Raw genomic sequence first — 14,719 nt, 5'->3', positions numbered from 1 at the left:
ATTTCGAAAAAGACGCCCACGATGGCACAGCCCGCAGACGGCGTGGTCACCTGCCGATCCCTAGCTAGGACTTGGTGGACCTGGTGACTCGCGTTTTCGTGCCCACGGACTCGGCCAAGAGCAACCCTCCTGCAAGTTTCTTGGTTGTTCAACGTCTACACAGCCAGCAACTGACTAAGGCACAGACGGACATGTCTCGGGGCTTGGGATTGGACTGTGAGGTTGGAATGGTGGCCGAGGCCGTTGAAGAGTGCCCGCACCTAGGTACGTCGGCGGTGTTGGGGAATGCATTACTAGGGTGAAACGTGCTGAGTCGATCTCTTGAAGCTGCATCTAGGTAGTGGTGCTCGACCGTGCTGTCATGTCTCATTACCGCTACTAAACGATTTAGGTGTGGGATGTGAGAAGGGTGTTCCCGTCCCCGATGTTGGTGTCTTATTCAGCGGTGCGGCTAGCGGGAACTCTGGCTTTGGATCTCGGAGGTGAGCCCGGCGGTGTTTCCCCGGCTGAGTTGTGAGGGTGTCCTCACCGGTACTGACCGAGCCTAGCTGACGTAAGGTATCTGAGCCAAGCAGGTCAGAGACAAGACAATTTCTCCAAAATGATCTAGAGATTAGACCGAAGGCAGCCAAAACCGAGACTGAGGATCTCGAAGAAAACACGCTTCCGCGCATTATCCTGATTCTTGAGTCTGGTCTCGTTCAGTCGAAAAGAGCGCGTTTCTTTGTCTCGCGCGCAGCCAACCAGCACGCGTTTCCCATCTGTAGAGGCCGTCTCGTTAGTGATGATTCGCTGAGAGCCTAAGCAAGGCCGCTGAGCCGGTCCACGGAAGAGCAGGGTTGCCCCACTAAGATGCACTGGCGCCCACAGCCAATCGCCAGTTGTTTACGCCTGCAGCTCTGAAAGTAAACAAACCGATCCCTGCGAATTCACATTGCACGCTTCTTCCCTCTCCATCTCTTGCCCGCGAGTCCTCAACCTTACATCACAGCCCTTGAGCGGCTTTCTCTTTGCTCGGTATTGCTTCTCTTCAGCATTACAACTTAATTGTCCCCGGACTCTAGTCACTCGACGCGTCGCCTCCAACTGTTGCGGCGCCATCGTGATTCTACTTTTTCTTGTCGACTCCCGCCTTGGAAACCGCGCCCGACGCGTCCTACGGCAGCCATGGAGGCCGACTCAGCACACAATCGCTATCGCTCTCGCATTCTTCGAGAAATGAACGCAAACCGCGACAACCCATTCAACTCCCCGCCTTCCTCGACCGGTTCACATGGCACCGTCAGCCCGACAATGACCTCCGTCTTCTCAGAACCAGACGGCGAATCCACGCGCAGACTGAACGAAGACATTGCTCGTATTGTCGGCCCGACGGGCGGAAAGATCCAAGTCGACTTGGAGGCTGCCCACCGCAAGTGGCCCGAATTCTACGGCAAGCCCAAGGCTGCCGCCGAAGCGAAGCAGAACCACCCGGCCCCCAGGCATTCGGGTTCTCTGCGTCACAAGGACACCGTCTCTCACAAGGCTATTGTCCAGAAGTATCTTTCCAACATGGTCGACGACGACTCTACGGAAATTACCTGGCAGGGTTCTAAGCGGACGCGCGCCGAAATGCAGCCCCGCGTGGAGGATAACGAGTCTGACATGTCCGCCAACATGTCCAAGTCGCCCTTCCGATTCGATATCAACGCCGATAGCTTCAAATTCAACCCTCAACAACAAATGGGTCGGAGCCCTCTGGCCAGAGGACACGCCCGCTCGACGTCTGGCAACTACAAGTCAACACGACGATCCTCACAGGCCGCAAAGAGCGACCGACGGAAATCAGACTTCCTAGCTCCCCCGACTCATGCTACTCCAAAGCCAGCACCAATCGAGAGCGCACCTACGAATAACCCTACGCCGGTCACGTTCAATACGATTCGGAGCACGTTCCCGTCACCAGCGGCAACCGACAGCCCTGCCCAGAATGGCGTCACGTCCCGCTCTTTCTTCATGCCCGATATTTCCCACCTCAACGACTTTATTTCTGGCAACTTGCGCTTCAATGGTGCGGTGAAGAACGGTGTTCCTGTGTTCGTGAAGAATGGACGGGTGCGTGACCGCATCGATACCATGCCCCCGAACGACCACGCCGAGGTTGACGGCTTGGCCATCCCCGAGGGCGAGGAGAGGATCTTTGTGTCCATGGATATGATCCGAGACGAGATACTCAACCTTCAGGAGCACGACGACTTGGTGCAGCAGCATGCAGTCGAACTCGAGCATCAAGTGGACCACCTTCAAAAGGAACTCAAGCGGCTCAAGGGCCGTAAGTCGATCGACAGTGCTATTGGTTCTCGAACCGCCTCCGAACCCGAATCAGCCAGCGAGGAGCGCTTCCAGACAGAGAAGCTGAGTAAGTCATTCGTCCCACTGGTGTAAGATCAAGCTAACAAATAACAGAGTTGGAGTCGCACGTCGCATCACTACAGTCCCGTTTGGATCATGCCACCACCCGAATCGGCGCTAACGAGGTCGAGAACAACACAATTTCCCTTGAGCGAGACCGGGCTTTGAAAAAACTGCAAGATGCTTGCGTGGAGATTGGCGATCTCATGGATAAACTCGATGTCCAGGGGAAGGAGCTCCACGAGACCCAGGAGAAGTTGAACGCCACCTTGGAGATCACCAACCAGCGAGAGGTGGTTCGTCACGAAAAGCAAAGCAACTTTGTTCGGCACACCGAGAACAAGTCGGGTCAGGCAGACAACCATGTCCTCCGCCAGGAACAGGAAACTCTGCAGCAGGAACTGGAGTCTCTGCGAACCGACAACAACTCTTTACGTCGCGAACAGGAGTCACTCATCAGCGAGAACAGATCTCTGCGAGCCAACGCGCGTTCACTCATGTCCGAGAACGAGGACCTCCGTCAAAGTACCGCCAATGCTAAGGAGGACCTCGAGGCTGCCCGCGATGAAGTTGAGGCACTGCAGGTCGAGCTGCATACTATGGAGCAGGAGAAGTCTACTCTCAAGGAAGACAACGATAGCCTCGTTCGACACAACGAAAAGTACTTCAACGAGAACAAGATCCTTCGCCGTGAGAACTCTGGGTTTGAGCGGAGCATCCACGACCTTCACGACGAGAACATGCACTTGAAAGAAGAGATCGAATTCCTCAAGCAACAACTCGACCATTGCCGCCCTCTCGGGAAGACGGAAGACTTCTCGATGCGCCTCGACAAGGAGGTCCGCGATGATGATGAGACAGAAGAGAACATGACCTCGGCGTTCTTTGTTCCGGACATTACTATTGACAGCACTCAGAACTCGGGGGTCGACGGCGCCACTGAAGGAAAGAAGATCCGGAAGCCCGCAACACCAGGCAAGAAGACGATCGAAGTCCAGGACACTACGGAGCAGACGGACCGCAGCATCAATGAGGTCGACAACACTTTCCAGAGCCAGCAGAGCTCTGTGGCAGCTGAGCCTCCTTCTAAGAGACGAGCCTCTACCTCGCGTCCCCAAGACTCCAACAGCCAGCAGAAGGTGTCGTTCTCTCTGCCCGAGCGCTCAGCAGCGTCGTCCAAGTCGAAGAGCACCAAAGCCTCTAATGTCGCCAACAAGGGCAGCAAGAGAAGCATCTCTGCTAACACGACGTCCAAGGCTTCTCTCAAGGGCAGCGCTGTTCCTGATCTCGACCCATTCCAGACGGAGGACGACGCCACCATGCAGTCACCAGAGAATACCCAGACGCATTCCATGGTGATCGATATGAAGACGATGAGCAAAAAGGAGTCGCGTACTATCCGACAAGAAACAACGAACACTACTCGCAACCTGACCAGCCAAAGTCAGAGAACGCCATCCAAGCCTGCCGTCAAGCCTTCCCAGAATAAGTCGGTCACGATCGACTTGATCACTCAGGGCGGACTGGAGAACACGACTACTGAAATGAAGGGCAACTGCCCTGCTCTGTCCTCGGACGCGCGTCGTGTGCTTGACAGCTTGGCTGGACACAGTTGTAAGAACTGCGTTGTGTGCACCCGGATCAAGGCCCACCGAGGAACGGTTACTGCTGCCGATGTCGCCGAGGGCAAGAAGCGGGTGAAGATCTCCAGGCCCGTTGCTCCTTCGGACCAGTATAAGCAGCTGGGCATCTCATCCGAGGACGCCACCATGCGGCCTTCTCAGCCTCCAGGCAACGCCTTGGCTAAGGTCATCAAGGGGCTCGAGGATGAGTTGGAGCACATGAAGATGGAGCATGCGAAGATGCAGGCCCGATACGACAGACACAACCCTGCACTTGCAGAGTCGAAGCGCAAGCAGCTCAAGATCAACATTGACGCAAACATGAACGCGCGGGAGGTCAAGAATGCCCAGATATACGCACTCTACGATGTTTTGGAGGGCCAGAAACAGGTCGGACAGGAGATGTCGGAAGAAGAGCTCGACATGACTGTATTTAGCATTACGGGATTAAGTGTCAGGGACATTACAGATCAGATTACTTGGGAGGGCATCCAGGGATAGGGTGATGGCGGTTTGGGGCTTTTAAGGTGATGCGTGGTGTTAGGCTCGCGCATGGCGTTTTGTTGGTTTCTCAGATATCATGGTTGTTGGATGGGAGTGAGGCTCCGGCTTGAGCACACTCGGGAGATTGTCAACAGGTTGTTTTTATTCAATTTTCTCGTGTTGGTCCTCGTTGTATATATACCAGGCCTTTCAGGACAGGTCGTTGACGGACAGCAATTACCAAGAATACCCCATGCAACAACATGCGTGCCGAGTGTGCTGTACTGGTGATTTAGACGGCTTGGGTGTTTCTCTGACTGGGGTGAGGCAAAGAATTCAGGTGTGAGATTTAAAGGTAGCCTTGAGTCACGCACGGCTGTGACATCCTCGGCAGCAGCAGGACACCTCGAGCTGGCTTCCTTCAGTTTTGTTTGAGGGACTAAAAACCACCATTGACACTGATCAGAGTCGCGTTGTTTTCCTCAAGGTTCATTGCATCAGGTGTCGATGACAATGCCAACTCCATCAGTGGACCGGAGACTAGGTAACCTAGTCGCCTGACCGATGATGTTTCTGTACGAAACCCCAAGGCTCGGTCTGACCCAATGTGTAGGTCTCGATTGACCTCCTCTACGGCCTTTAAAGAAGCGGGTTTCCGTTTCACTCAATTCGAGGAGCAACCATTTGGGCGTTAGCCCTCGGCGTGAAGGAGAAACGTTTCCTTTCCTGGTCCTTCGCGGAGACGCAAAATGGCGCCGGGGTGGCTCTACTTTGGTACGGATATGAGGATCGTGAGAACACGATACACACGCCTGCGTCCAAAGAATCATGTGAAGAGCCTGGAATGGCAGCAAGACATGATAGTTTTCACATCGGACTGCGAGACCCAAAGCGTATCGGACACTCAGTGAGCCCAGCGCAGTGTCTTGGTAGTTTTTTAACAGGCACATACTCCTTCCTGCCTGCTACGTTGTGGCCTCCCTCCTGCCGTTTCCTTCGATGACCTTGGTGTCGCACCCATCTGCTCAAGCTTTCGTCTGGAATCATCCCTCCCCTTCCTCGTCCATCTGCCTTGGTACATTTGAGGATAGATACGAAGAGGGCAGGGACGACCGGCACGAGGAAGCCCAGCGGCACAAGCAAGGTCCAAGCCGCTGACGATCCAATCGGCCCTTCAGATGCCCCAGATGACCTTGAAGATTGGATTCATTGGGTCACGGGCCAAGGGCTAGGTGCTCGACGCCTTCTATATGAGCAGGTCGTTTGCTGGTCTGTCGCACGAGGTCGACTTCCGATCGAAAACACCAATTGGGATGCCTGGGAGAGTAGACCCTTTCGATATCACAGCAAGATGCTCACAACCGCCTCGTGCGCCTAGAGACGAGCGTGAAGCGACGAAGCCATCTGTCCTTGACGTTGGGGCAGTCCAACTCATCAACAGCGGCATCATACCGTTGACTGTAAAGCAGGAAGCGGCAGGCTAGGTTGCAGCCAAGTGTCAAGACCTGAGAAAGGCTGCAGAAACAGCCGCGTCTCTCCCTAGGTGTCTCTAGACAGGAGCCAAACATCATTGCATGGATCAACTCTTTACGTCCTGCCCGATCCTTGATTTGGTATGGCTCACCAAGAGTAGCTGCTTTCAGCGCAAATGGCCTCAAGCCTAATGAAACATTTCGCGCACTACGAACAGACTCTTCTTCATACCACCGCGCCAGGCGATGAGCACAATGAAAAGTGGAAAAAATCAAAAATTGCCACAGCGATGGTCCCGAAGGACAATCGAGAGCGGTCGACACCGCGATGTGCAATGCAGGCCTCCCACTCTGGATGCCGGATTTCTTGATCCCCAGCACCCCCATGAAGGTAAGTATGAAGAAGAAAAAGGGAAAAAGTTGTAAAAGGCTGGAGGATGGACGAGTTTAAATAGGTATTCTGGAGGGTCTCAATCACTCCGGTGGGTCTCGTCTGTGGCCAATGGACAACTGGAAGCTAGGATGGGGAGGGGGCCTTTATGATTGGCTTAAAAATGAGCTGGGTCACGTGCTCTTTCTCTCTTAACTTCTTTGCTTCCAGTGAGCTCGGTTTAATCAAGTATATGATCATTCAACATAATGCACTCGCATCGTTAGTTTCTTTTTTGTACTGCTCATTACTCAAGACTCCAAGACTTAATGACAATAATAACATAAAGTAAAAGTTTGTAAAAGGTAGTGCGTGTATAGTAAAACTATGTGAATTGTTCTATATGTGCAGAATCTAACTCCGTTCACCCTTAAACTGGGTGCTGTAAACGCGTGGCAGATACTTTAGTGAAAGGCAAAAACAAACTACAGGAAGTTTGTTCATAGGTTATTCCGTTTTATTGTCAAGTGCGATTCATACGGAGAAGAAGTCCCTGGCAAGCATTCAATAGAAAGACGGAACTTTCTGGGCTTCATACCTTGACACCTCTCAAAGCATTAATCGCGGTCTTGCAGGGCATGTTTCGGTACAGATCGTACTCTTCGAATTATCGTTACTGTAAATATGGGTTCCAAGAGTATTTCATATGGTTAGACCCGTAATCTGTATCTTTCAGTATTCTCATTACATCAAATCTTCCGCATTCAGAAGCAATGGCCAGCGGGAAAGACCCCAGCAGTCAACTGTTCTGATAGCCGCTCCTTTCTCAACTAGGAGTTTCACGACCGCCGTTTCTTGACCCTCCCGCATGCGTTGGCCAGAGGTGTTCGCCCATTTTTATCCTTGGCTTTAAAGTGTGACTGTGGTGGCATGGTGAATATCCTGGTCTTGTGCCTCAAAATCTGGTTTCGACTCAGCGATACGTCTAATCATTTGAACATCTAGACTATCATTACTATGTTTAACCTCGGAAGACGGAGAACGAATTCAATGACCAGGGTTGCGTCTTCCACCACAGCGCCCTCCGCCAGCTCCAAGCCCACGCCACCTGGACCAACTCATAGAGGCCAGTCGAAGACATGATCTCTCGAGACAAATAGTCGAGTTTATATCATGAAGTATAGTTAATACGAAAATAAGGTTTTCTTTCTGTGTGAGTTATAGACCACGGTGGAGCACCGCTGCCTCAAGCGACCTCCGCGAGGGCTGCACCAAGGCTCGAGGAAACTAATCGTTTACCACCCCCAGTGAACAAGATGCAGCCACCACCTTCCTCCATAGCTTTGACCATACTAGACGCAAATGTCCAGACCCTGTCGAACTCAAACCCTGAGCCAACCATGTTTATCAACCACCGCGGGCGGTGGATATTTTCCGCTTCAAACTTGTAGTCAAGTTCGTCCCGCTGTTCTAAAACGCGGTCTAGTCCATAAACCGGCTCGTTCTTGACCTCGTTGTCAAAGCATTCTAGTTCGAATGGAACGATTGGTACGTGGCCAGTTGCAGCTTGCGCAGCACAGGCAGCCTGTGTATGCCCTGAGCCAGAGAAACAAGCAGAGTACCGAACGTCCGGCTGTCAAACGTGTAGCGGAAATAACACTCTGGGTAATTTCCATCCTACCGCCTCCATGAGTGGTCGGGGATGTAATCTGCTGCGTCCGAGTCCTGTGAGTCGAGAAATGCCCGGCTTTCCTCGCTCGATGGCCTATCGTCATTCTCAACTGCGTCCTCGATGTTACCCGTAGTCAGCCATTTTCCATCCGGGGTAACCGGCAGGATCACGAAGGATAGACGTTCAAGGCGCAGCCCGAAAGAGGTGTCGGTCTGAAAGGTCTATGGCGCGAGGATCCATCCGCCTAGAAACGACGCTTCTCGTAGGTTGGGGAGCTTGAGTACAACTTGAACGGCCAGGCTCAAATCGTCTTGTCTTCTGGAGTTTGTGAGGACGTCTAGCCCGAGTCTCTCGTCTAGGGACGTTCCGTCATGAAGTTGGATATGAAGAGCCTCAAGATTATCAAGAGAAGCATCTCGCAATGCGTCGGCGAGGGCGGATCGGATGTGTCTCCGCTGGAACATGTACCGACGGGTTGGCATTGCGAGGGTGAAATTGACTCGATGTATAGAGGGCAAGGATTTGGCCAGGACTGCATATATACTGGGGTGCATGCGGTATTTACCAGTGATCACGTCAATCTCAGAAATGGCGCGGACCTCTGGCAGCAGTCCTGTAGACGGCAACAAGCTCTTTCCCAAGCCGAGATACTTGAGGTCGTTGCGAAATAACAAAACGGGCTCGCCATCGTGGAGATAGTCATCATCGGAGCAGGGCGGTTCGTAGGAGGGCTCAATGTCGGTTACGAGTTTGGACCACCCCCTCGCCATCATATGTTGCAGCATTCCAGGTGCTCAGTCTTGCGAACAGATCGAGGAGTGTCTGTGTGATTGCGGCGCTGTTTCCAACTGCCTCTTCCTTGCTCTGGAACCTCTTGATACGCTTCTCACTAATGGGCGGCAAAAGAATCTTATAGTTTATCACCTTAACAAGCACGCGGCGCAGAGGGTCGGAGAAGCCTTCGTCGAATTGGTGCAGGGAGTCGCTGGAGTCGCTGTCGCTGCTAAGTCGGACGGACTCTAGGGACTCCTTCGCAGATCAGGTGACCATGTTGTCGTTTACACCTGGAACTGGCTGGTGGGCACCAGTGGAAGTGTTGTTTTTGCGATAAAAGGAGTTGGAGGAATATATACTCATGCAATAACCCCACACTTGTCAGACGACGCCGAAGGTACCTAGTCTGTTGAAGGAAACATTTGACTTAAACTCGCAATGCTAACTTTTTACAAAATCTTTCGTACTTGGTCTCAGTGTTATGGTTGGCTGTTGTATGCGTTGCTTAGTAGATGAGAGTTACCGTCGGATGCACTCGACATCAAACATAGAACGTACTACAGCATCGTGCTCTGGGGAAGGGTGCCTAGTATTCGTCGCACATCGCAAGACTCTCATATATGGTTCTACGACCGGGAGATGAATCGAAGCACACATACTCTGCATGCAGTTTTCAGGTATTCATCGTGAGCGGCAAACCTGAGTCGGTTCTTTAACGGGCCTGGGTATCTGTACAGACATTTCTGCTCCCTCTTGCTACTGCGTAGTTCTTCGAAGTCTCAAGCCAATCGCTCGTGTGGTGCTGCTCGTTGTAAGAGTCATCCGCATCAGAGCTTCCCTCATCAGATTCCTCGTCCGATCCTCCGTCTCAATGCCTCTTTCAACAATTCCGCCACTTTGCGTTGTCGATGTCTCCGAGCTACCCTTAGCGGGGTGTGATCAAGATTATCAACAGTCTCGAGATTTGCTCCTTTCCCAATCAAGAGCTTGATAGCTGCTAGGTCACCCTTTTCACAGACAACAGCCAAGGGTGTTTGCCCGTTGTTGTCTTTGGCCTCGAGATTTGCCCCTCTCTCAAGCAACAAACTCGCAACTCCTACGTGCCAAAATCCTTTGCAGACAATCGACAAGGGTGTTCGCCCGTTCTTATCCTTGACCTCAAGATTTGCTCCTCTCTCGATCAGGAGATTTATAGCTGTTTCGTTACCGTATATGCATGCATTAGCTAGAGGTGTTATCCTGTTGTTATCCTTTACCTCGAGATCTGCTCCTTTGTTGATCAGGAGACTGACAGCCATGACGTGCCCGGATATGCATGCATTAGCTAATGGTGTCCTTCCATTATTGTCCTTGGCCTCCAGATCGGCTCCTATCTCAATCAGGAGATTGAGGACCCTTTCGCGTGTCCATAAGCATGTCAAACCTAATGGTGTCAGACCCTCATTGTCCCTGGACTCGAGGTCTGCTCCTTTCTCAAGAAGTATTTCGACAATTTCCAGATTTTTAAGGTATGCAGCCGTGACTAAGGGGGAGACAACTTCATCCGACTCAATGGAAGCCCCCTTCTCGAGTAAAAACTTGACGGCGTCAAGATCACCTTCAAGCACTGCGATATCTAAAGGTCTGTTCCTCTCGGAGTTGAGCGTATCGATTCCGGCACCAAGCTCCAAGAGCATCGCCATCGTTGCGATGGTGCCGCAGCGAGTCGCTACATGCAGCGGATTATCTCCATCTGCGTTTTCTTTCCATGTGGCGCCAAGCGCTAGAAGACGCTTAAGGCTTCCTTTCTGGCTCTTTCGCGCAGCCCAATGTAAAGCTGTTGTTTGAGACAGCGGAGGAGAAGCGTTGATATCGACTTTGAGCCCATAATATAGCCGATCAATGGCTTGCTCCATCCCATAATAGGCCGCCCATTCCAAGGGAGTTGTTGGCACAGCTCCATCAACGCCATTTAGCTTTTCGTAGTTCAAAAGAAATTCCATAACATGCTCGCTAAGAACCGCTGCTCGCGAAGCATGAAAGCCCCAGTTTTCATCCGCGTATGCTGTCAATGGCCACTTTTGGTCCCTCTTGAGTGATGAATACTGAGGCGCTGAGGGCGATAATGAGTGAGCAAAAGTGAGTTTGAGATACTTGATGCAAACTTCGGCCATGTATCCATGATCATCGAGGGAATACTTTCCTCTCTTTCTTTGGAAGAACTCTTGTGTAGTGTGGTGAATGAGACGAATGGTTTTGCTCTTTTCGTCGACAGTGACAAGGCCAGCACAAGCTGACAGTATAACACAGACCTCCCGAACGTTATAAGGGTCAAAATAGGTATCATTCAGACGAACCGCCAAGGCATGTTGAATTTCTGTTGTCTTGAGAGGCCTGATTGCGTTCGTGACCCATGAGATTACTCTTCTGCCAAGGTCCCGGAGTCTTGGTGTCTGGCACTCGATCCTGGCCATTGCGTCGTCATATGCCCGATCGTATGCTTGATCTGATGCGATCTTGCTCCGGTGTCTGACCGACTTCTGCTGCCTGAAAATTTCCAAAGTGGACCGAATTTCTGCTACAGAGGTAGTGTCTTTCAGAGAAGCGAGGTAGAGCTGCGCCAAAAGAAACCTTGCTGAATGTTAGTGAAAGCAATGACTGGGTTTAAAAACCACTCACATTCCGCTTACTGTTGACACGATGCCATCAGTGATCTCATCCTCCAAGCCAGGCAGCGGAGTGACCCTGATAAATATCTCGGCTAGGTGTTGATGGATGTAGCTGCATACATCTTTGTCTACAGCCTTTATCTCGCGACTTAACGACCCTTCAAACATCCTCTCAATATCTGACATAAATCTTGAAGTTGCAAAAAGGTTGGCTCTAACCGAAGGCGAGTTGATAAGACCAAAGAGCGTCGAGAGAATCTTTAATCGGCTTCCGTCGGGTTGACACTCATCGACAGCATCGATGACAAGGAACACTCTCGAGAAAGACTTTGAGACTTCAAAGAGAGCTTGAGAGATCTCGTTTGAAAATGGCCTGGTTCTCGTTTTGTGGTGGTTCGTGTGTAGGTCTCTGATGCTTCTTGGCAAACTGCTCCGTGCCCAAGCTAGCTGTTTCAACAAGCTAGATAGCACGTCTTCCACCTGCTGTGTGCTTTGTTGCCGAAAATTGAAATACACATAAGCAACTCCGATCGAGAGGTCCACAGAATATCGACTAGTCAGATTGTCGACAACCGCGGCAGTAAGGACAGTCTTTCCGGCCCCTGGCATACCGGGGCAAAAGAGCGTCTGTCCTGGTGTTTCAAGCCATAGACGAAATTCCTCTGAGGCTAGAAACCATTCGCCTGTGCCCTCCTGCCTCCTGCGTAGGGTGTCACTCTGCTGCGAACCATAATCAATTGGCGTGAGCCACTCAAGTATCTTGTGATCTTCGGCACTTTTTGCCAGGAACCCCAGCTGCCTGACATCGTCTTCGATAGCGGACGTTGCGGAGTGAACTAGGTTGGCAGTCAGAAAGCAAGCCTACTTCAACATAGGGCAGTGTACTTGACTAACTCTCTTGCAGCTTTTTTTGCAACTCCGGCATCTGTTCGAGTACACTACATTCTTCATCTACGTCTCTGGGCTGGACGTATCCTAATAGTTCTTTTGCAAAGGCTGCAGCCACTGCAGCAGCATGCTCTTGCCAAGCCTTGTTCTTGTGAGAGTCGGCGTAGTCGCATATGCCTCGAATAACGAGGCATGGGAAGTCGTTGACGAGCCCCGCTGCTTCCATCTCAACGCAGAGCACGCGCCCACCAAGGTCTTTGTTGAGCTTGTCTCGTCTGACCGCATCTTTGATGACCTGGTTGCCCGAGGCTATAAGCCCATAATGGACTTTCATTTCAGTTCTTGGTTTTCTTTTTCTTGTCTTGCTTCGGTCACATTGCAAACAACCGTCTTCCACTTCATCTTCCTCCTCTTCTTCATCGTCTTCGTCTTCTTCCTCATACTTGCTGTATTTGTGGTCGTTAACTACTTCTTCATCTTTGAAAGCTGTTCCATGGCCCTCAGCGGAATCTTTGTCGACATGGGCATATTCAGATTTGAACAAGACGTCTTCCAGCGTTTTAGACCTTTCATATTTGGATCTGAGCCTTGGATATCTGCGCACCATCTCGTCCACATACTCGTTGACCCTGGAGCCATGAAGCTCATGCCGACTCTCCAGCTTTTGCAGGGCTGTTATCAAGATGGCGGGAGGATTATTCAAAGCGCCTATTCTCTGAAAGCCTCCGCCATCTGTCGCTTTGCCGATATCCCACTGCACCACGCCAGGGAACTGCCCCGTTGGCGTACCGACAACCACGTCACCCAGTCGGGCTTTGACTGGGACGCCGCCTCCAATGCCGACCATCAATTCGAACTTGATGGCTGGAAAGGTCATGATCATGCAAGTGGCAACGGTTGCGGCTGATACAGTTCCGTACTGGCCCTTTGGCAGACAGGCAATAACGATGTTGTGTCCTCCCATTGAGCCGAGAGTGTACGTGTTGTGGTCGTTAGGGGCCTTGGGAAGGTCTGGATGCGTTTCGTCTAACATTGCCATCGCAGCAGTCAGCTCCTTCGAAAGAGCGCAGACCCATCCCACAGTATACTGATCGTGCCGGTATACGCTTCGTTTCTTCGGCCTTTCGCCATTTCCTCCCTCGTCTCCGACCATTGTTTTGTTGAATAAAGTTTCTTTCCCCGTCCTAGTCTTCTTGTGGTCGCGGATCGCAGTATCAGGCGAGAAGTGTTCTTGTCTCGCAGAGTCGCGTCATACTATCGTTCTGATCAACAACATTGGCGGGACTCAATAGACATGGTTAGAGAAGCAGCAGCCCAGATTCTGCTGGGTGCAGACTCCAATTCGATCATCGGGTTGTCTGGAAGATTGTTGTCGAAGGTGAAGACACAGAGATCGACGAGATTCCTCCAACCCCTCCTCACAGCCTGATTTGTCTGTCCTTGTAGCGGCTGCGCCGCGCCATTGCATGTGGGCAGGCTTGAAGACCCATGTCTGCATAAGGGAGATTCTTCGACGAATCAATCATGCTGTAAGAACGATCCTGAACCAATAAGACGATGACTCAGGCTCAGCTGACACGGCCAGTCGTGTAAAATGATCGCAGAGCCATTATCGATAGACGCGGAGCGAGTAAAGGAGTTTGAACGTTGATAAAACAGCGGTCGGGAAAGGACTGAGACATGATGTTAATACGGCTGGTATCTGGTGGTACATCGGGTCGATCCTATGCTCCTCTGAAGCGATCAGCAGTGAAGCGATCAGCCTCCCTGGGGCTGGTCTACAGCAAAACTTGAAGGCCCCTAGCCATTTGCTGTCATGCGATTAGATAAGTACCCACCCAATGTTGGCCCCACGCAAGGGGCCCTTCCTGGCTTCGGGAGCTTCACGTTTCTTGCTTCTTTAATGGTTCTCTCAGATCGGCTCAGTTGCCTTGTCTACAAACAGTGGATAGGGCATTGCAAATCTTCGAGGAAAAGATTTGCTCACGCATTGCCTTTGTAGACCTCGGCCTCATGTTCAATGTCAGTGTCAGCCTTACGTGGACAGAGCCCTGCTGCATTCACGTCGTCGATGCTTTTTCGATGCATCATCCCATAAGATGGATAACAATCCAACTCGTGCATCATGCTCAGCCCATCCTCTTCACCATCGACCCGTCCGCGGTCCGCGTCTTGTTGATTAACACCCCACAAAACAAATAAAGTGCGACATGGCAAGGGCCGCGAACTGCTGCCTACGCGGCTCCAGCTTAGGGGTACGCAATGCGTCCGCGTCCGCACTGGATCTCATAAGTTCCAGGGAGATTAAGTGCGCAAGGAAAGAGCAAGCGGGTGTTGTGACAAATCCGGGACGAACCTCGGGACATGGCCACGCTGACCAGTGACACCACTCCGCCAAC

At 51.7% G+C, this 14,719-nt stretch overlaps 3 protein-coding genes across 3 annotated transcripts; 1 reads left to right on the top strand and 2 right to left on the bottom strand.

The window, feature by feature from the left end:
• Positions 1-1,167: 1,167 nt before the first annotated feature.
• On the top strand, positions 1,168-4,514 carry ColSpa_01960 (uncharacterized protein; the record flags this gene model as incomplete). Its single annotated transcript, XM_049268172.1, has 2 exons — positions 1,168-2,398; positions 2,446-4,514. 2 exons carry the CDS (start codon positions 1,168-1,170, stop codon positions 4,512-4,514), a joined length of 3,300 nt encoding a protein of 1,099 aa, XP_049124129.1.
• Positions 4,515-8,231: 3,717 nt separating this feature from the next.
• Positions 8,232-8,780, bottom strand: ColSpa_01959 (uncharacterized protein; the record flags this gene model as incomplete). The annotated part of the gene is made up of 1 exon (XM_049268171.1): positions 8,232-8,780. The coding sequence occupies one exon, from the start codon at positions 8,778-8,780 to the stop codon at positions 8,232-8,234; it is 549 nt and encodes a 182-aa protein (XP_049124128.1).
• A 3,541-nt stretch (positions 8,781-12,321) lies between these two features.
• On the bottom strand, positions 12,322-13,473 carry ColSpa_01958 (uncharacterized protein; the record flags this gene model as incomplete). Its single annotated transcript, XM_049268170.1, has 1 exon — positions 12,322-13,473. The coding sequence occupies one exon, from the start codon at positions 13,471-13,473 to the stop codon at positions 12,322-12,324; it is 1,152 nt and encodes a 383-aa protein (XP_049124127.1).
• Between the last annotated feature and the right edge of the window lie 1,246 nt (positions 13,474-14,719).

Source organism: Colletotrichum spaethianum (genome assembly GCF_022836535.1).
Source record: "Colletotrichum spaethianum MAFF 239500 DNA, contig03, whole genome shotgun sequence".
Lineage (NCBI taxonomy): Eukaryota > Fungi > Ascomycota > Sordariomycetes > Glomerellales > Glomerellaceae > Colletotrichum > Colletotrichum spaethianum.
The sequence above is the reverse complement of the archived record's forward strand: the minus strand, read 5'-3'. Positions and strand labels throughout refer to the sequence as shown.